At 61.4% G+C, this 5,017-nt stretch overlaps 1 protein-coding gene across 2 annotated transcripts in view; it reads right to left on the reverse strand.

Moving 5' to 3' along the window:
- Positions 1 to 1,101: 1,101 nt before the first annotated feature.
- Positions 1,102 to 5,017, reverse strand: part of DOK2 (docking protein 2) — a 7,122-nt gene continuing 3,206 nt past the window's right edge. For both annotated transcript variants that reach the window (XM_017831795.1, XM_017831794.1), the window contains 3 exons: positions 4,397 to 4,505; positions 3,864 to 4,045; positions 1,102 to 3,401 (listed from right to left, as the gene is read on the reverse strand). In XM_017831795.1, the coding sequence (XP_017687284.1) occupies positions 2,544 to 3,401; positions 3,864 to 4,045; positions 4,397 to 4,505 (1,149 nt within the window). In that variant the 3' untranslated portion in view covers positions 1,102 to 2,543. The remainder of the gene's footprint in view (positions 3,402 to 3,863; positions 4,046 to 4,396; positions 4,506 to 5,017) is intronic.

Here is a 5,017-nt window from a genome sequence, read left to right on the forward strand (position 1 = left end):
CCCAGCCTTCCCTTGGGATGTTGCTCCATGCCCTTTTCCATGCTGGGACGCAGCTCTGCCTCCCCCCTGCTCCTGGAGGGATGCTGGGGGGGGGCTCAGGAGCATTTGTGCCCCTCCAGGCTCCCAACAAATCCCTGTTTTGATGATCCCTGCTCCTGGATGATTTATAATCAGCATAATTCAATAGCCATAATAACTCCCAAATCAGATTAAACCTCTCTGTTTGTCTGGGGGCTTTGTGCTCCACTCTTTTCCCTCCCTCTGTGCCATTGATTTTTTCCCAGCCCAGCCCCTGGCTGAGCCCCTCCAAGGGCTTTTCCGGCTTTGCATCCTCCTTACCTGGACTTAACATTCCAGGATAGGTTCCCTTTTCCACCTTAAACCCCATCCACGTGGATGGGGCAGGCAGGGGATGCTCTTCCAGCACCAAAACTCCCACTGCACTTCACCCAGTCCAGGCTGCTGCCTCCAAAATTTGATCAGGGCCATTCCCAGCCGTCCCTCGTTATCCTGCCTGCCCACCACAAATCCCATTAGGCCTGCAGGATTTGGAACTGAAGTCTGGGAGGTTTTTCCATTCCTTTATGGTGCCATTCCCAGTGATCCCTCATTATCCTGGCTGCCTGCTTCCAGTAGGATTCGGAAGTGAAGTCCAGGAGCTGTTTCCACGTTTTTGCTTGATGAAGAGGAACAGAGGTGGAGGCAGGAGCAGGGATGCAGCGGGAAGCCGGGCTGGAGGAGGTGAGGATTGTGTTAACACTGATTAATAATAAATAACCACCGTAATGAGCGTTAATTAATTAATAATAACACGTGCTGGAGCAATTGGCTCCTGGTGAGTGGCACTGGGCTGTCAGGAGTCCCCGTGGCTCCAGCTGGGGGATGCTCCTGGAGTGCCCAGGGTCTGGAGAAGGGATAGGTAGGGATAACCCCTCACTGCCATTGGAATGGCTCCAGGAACAACCCTCAGTGAATCCCACTGCCAGGGTGTGGAAAGATCTGCCTCGCTCCATATTTTTTTCTCGGTCCCATGTGGAAAAAAACTGCTAGAGACTTGTTTTTTTTTTTATTTACTTTTATTTTTGACCACTCTTAGGTGTTTCTGCACCTGGAGCACCCCCGTGGGATCCCACCTGGAGCAGGTGATGGAGCCCAAGGCTGAGTGTCCCGAGTGTCCCGTGTGTCCCATCCCCTCCGATCCACGACGGATCGATGGACACGGAGCTTTAATCAGGGTGCAATAAGAAAAGCACTTAATTTGCCCTATTAAAATCCGCACTTCGGGTTTTTCAGGATCCAGGAAATTAACTGAAGCACCTGAGCCGTTGCTTTGATTGGAAGAGATGATGAATAATTCATGGCTTGTCTTTGCCTTCCCTGGAAAAGAGCTGATGGGATGGGGAGGGACTGGAGCTGATGGGATGGGGAGGGACTGGCAGTGGCTCCCGAGGTCCCTCTGGGGTGCTGGTGGAGCTGGTGGGCTCCAGGGTGGTCTGGGTGGCGTGATGGGCACAGACAGAGCCTGGCACAGCCCTGGGAGAGCGGCCTGTGCCAGGGAAACACGGAATTCACCATGGGTGAATTCACGGAATTGGGGATGGTGCTGGGCTGAGGGGCTGGATCTGCCCAAGGAAGGGCTGGGCAGGGCTGGAGGTGACTGGGAGGAGGAGGAGGAAGAGGAGGAGGAGGAGGAGGAGGACCCAGAGCAAGTCAGGCTGTGTCCAGCCACATACTGGTCCCTACTGGGAGGAGCAGAGCCAGCCACGAAAATCTCCGTGACAATGAAGCCGAGTGTTCCGTCTATAACTCAGAGGGGCTGGAAAGTGGGTTTATAAAAGGAATTAAAAATAAAAACGCGGCTGAAACAGCAGGAGTTTATGGCCCTGCTGGTGCTGAGGGAGGATGTGGCAGGACCGTCAGACGGGCACAGCGCCCAGCCCTGCCACGGCCACTGGTGCACACTGGGAGCACTGGGGGGCTGCGTGTGGGCACGGGGGCTCTCGGGGGCGGGACGTGCATCCCTGGGGATTGTCCATCCCGAGGTGTGGGATGTGCATCCCCAGCCGGCACAGGCTGAGCATCCCAGGCCCATGGATGCTCCCGCTGCCTCTGGAGGGGTGCGCGGGGGTCCGTGCGGGGCAGAGCTGGTATTCCCGAGCTTTGAGCGGGACGAGGGGCGGGATTTGGCACCCGGGGCCGCGGGGGGACCACAGCGGTGGGCACGGGCTGTTGTACGGTGGGCACGGGCTGTTGTACAGTGGGCTCGCACTGCCCTCCAGTGGGCGCATCGCAACTCCAGAGCTTCCCAGATGTGCCCCTGCCGCTGCCCAGATGTGCCCCAGCACTGCCCAGATGTGCCCCAGCACTGCCCAGATGTGCCCCAGCACTGCCCAGATGTGCCCCCGCCGCTCCTCAGGGATGCCCGTCCCCCCCAAAGCCGCGGGTGCGCTGAGCTGGGAGGGGTCTCAGCTCTGCGGGGGTCGGGATAACTCTGCCCGGGACAGCCGGGGGCGGGTCCTTTCCTCCTCTGCTCCCCGTCCCGCTCACTGCAGGTTCCTCTTCTTGGCCACCTTGAGGGCCACGTTGTCGTACTCGGTGTCGCCGAGCCACTCCTTGCCCTGCAGCAGGAAGGGCTGGCGCAGCGGGACGGGTCTCTTGGGCACGGCGTAGTCGTCCCGCTGGGGGTTGTAGGGCTGCTCGTGCCCGGGGGGCTCCTCGGGGGCCGCCTGCAGCCTCCACGCCTCGCCCTTCACCTCCTCGGGCTCGTCGTACACGGCCAGGGCGGAGAGACCCTCGGGCTCGTCGTAGATGTGCTCGGGCTTGGCGGCCGTGGGGCGCGGGGGGGGCTGCTGGGGGGGCTGCTGGGGACCCCCCCCGGGCTCCCTGGGGTTGTAGGGGGGGTCGGGACCCCCCTCGGGGCCCCCCAGGCCGCCGAACTGGCGGGCCAGGAGGGCTTTGGCGATGGTGTCGAAGGGCACGGCGTACTCGCACTCCGGCCTGGCCGGAGCATCCTGCTTCCAGCTCTTCCCTGGCACCGCGGGTTTCCCGCGCAGGAGGGAATCGCAGGGCTCGGCGTAGGGATAATCAGCCCCTCGGGAGGGCTCCCCAGCCCCGGAGCAGCCGCTGAGGGGGGGCATCACCACGGGGGGCTTGGCTTTGGGCACCTTCCCCTCGCGGGCGGGCTCCTTGGGGCCGCCGGGCTCCTCGTGCCCCTGCGCCCAGCTGGGCGTCCTGGAGTGGCCAAGGGGCCGGGGGGCTTCTTCCCCAGGGCCCCCCCGGCCCCGGTGGGCATCAATGGCTGACTCGATGGCCTGGAAGATCTCGTTGCCCTGGCGGGTGTCGAACTCAAAGTTGCCCTCCCCGGAGGTGCAGCGCCGGCCGGCCTCGAAGGAGAATGTCACCTGGGGTGGGGACAGACACACAGCATCAATCCCTGCATCCCAGTCTGCTCTGCCCACACCCACACAGAGTCACTGAGCTTGCAAAAGAGCTCTGAGATCATCGAGTCCAACCTATGACCCAACCCCACCTCGTCACCCACACCATGGCACTGATGCCACATCCAGGCTCTGCTGAAACACCTCCAGGGACGGGGACTCCACCCCCTCCCTGGGCAGCCCATTCCAAGGGCTGATCCCTCTCTCTGGGAAGAACTTCTTCCCCATGGCCAACCTAAACCTCCCCTGAGGCAGCTCAAGGCTGTGCTCTCATGTCCTGGGAGAAAAGTCTGACCCCTCCTGGTTTCCCCTCCTGTCAGGGAGTCGTAGAGAGGGACAAGGTCTCCCCTGAGCCTCCTCCTGTCCAGGCTGAGCAACCCCGGCCGCTCCCCACAGCACCTGTGCTCCAGACCCTTCCCCACCGACCTTGTCCCTCCCGAAGCGCCGGAGGAAGCGGTAGGGCCAACTGTAGAGCAGCTCCGAGCTCTGGAAGTGCCGCAGCTCCAGCGCCTCCTCCCCAGCCCGCAGGATGCAGCGGCCCCAGAGCCGGCAGCGCTGCGACGACTGCGTGGCCCTCACCGTCACCTCGAAGTCCTGCTCCAGGCCGGCTGCAGGGGGTGGAAAAAGGGTGGGATGGGCACCTCCCGCCCCGGGGGGCTCAGGACCCTCCCCGGCCGGGGCAGTGTCCGGCCGATAAGGGCCAGAGGGCTCCGGCCGCGGGCGATAGCGCGGCAAAGCCGGCCCTGCCAAACCGCAGCAGGAAGGGGCTGTTTCGGGAGGAGACTTCCCACCACACAGCCAGGAGCTGTGCTGGGAGCTGCTCCCCGGCACCACGAAGCACGAGGAAGCACGAGGAAGCTCCCTGGTGCAGGTGGGGATGAGGGGCTGTGGGATAAAGCGCTGCCTCCCACCCCAGCAAACCCCCGCCCGCTGCTCCGTCCCCACTTCCCGGTGCCTACCTTTGCCCCGGGAGCTGTACAGGGAGTTTTCCTCCATGGAGAACTCTCCATCAGTGCCCAGTGAGCTTTGAGGGCCGTCCCTGCCTGCTGCCTGCTCCTCCCTGCTCCTCTGCCCGGGAGAGAGTGGCTGGTGAGTGAGGGCAGAGCGTGGCTTGGACACCTTAAACTCTACGTGATATAAAACCTTAGCATGGCATTGACGCCTTAAACTCTACACGATATAAAATCTCAGCGTGGCTCTTTCACCCCTTTTTAGCCAAGCACCTTTGGTACAAGACATGTGAAATTGTTCTTTGACGCTCCTTGTCAAGAATTCCGGCGGACAAAGGTTTGAGCGAGGTGAAAAAAACACCTTTATCGGGAAAAATGTGCTCGGAATAAGGAGTAACAGGGACACCCCCCTGGATACAGCCAAGCCAAAACTACTCAGAAGCCTCGAAGCCGTTCCAAGGGGGGCAGAGATGGTGAGGGTGACGAGGGCTGGGAGGAAAGGCTGGTGGTTTCAGGACCACCGACTCAAATTCGGGAGGCGTGGCAAGGGTGGGATGGCGGGAGGGATGGTTTTGGGGATGGGTGTAACCAGTGAGGCAACACCCAGGTATCACAATTAGATATTGTGTT

The sequence above is a fragment of the Lepidothrix coronata genome, unplaced genomic scaffold, assembly GCF_001604755.1.
Source record: "Lepidothrix coronata isolate B3197 unplaced genomic scaffold, Lepidothrix_coronata-1.0 Scaffold197, whole genome shotgun sequence".
Classification (NCBI taxonomy): domain Eukaryota; kingdom Metazoa; phylum Chordata; class Aves; order Passeriformes; family Pipridae; genus Lepidothrix; species Lepidothrix coronata.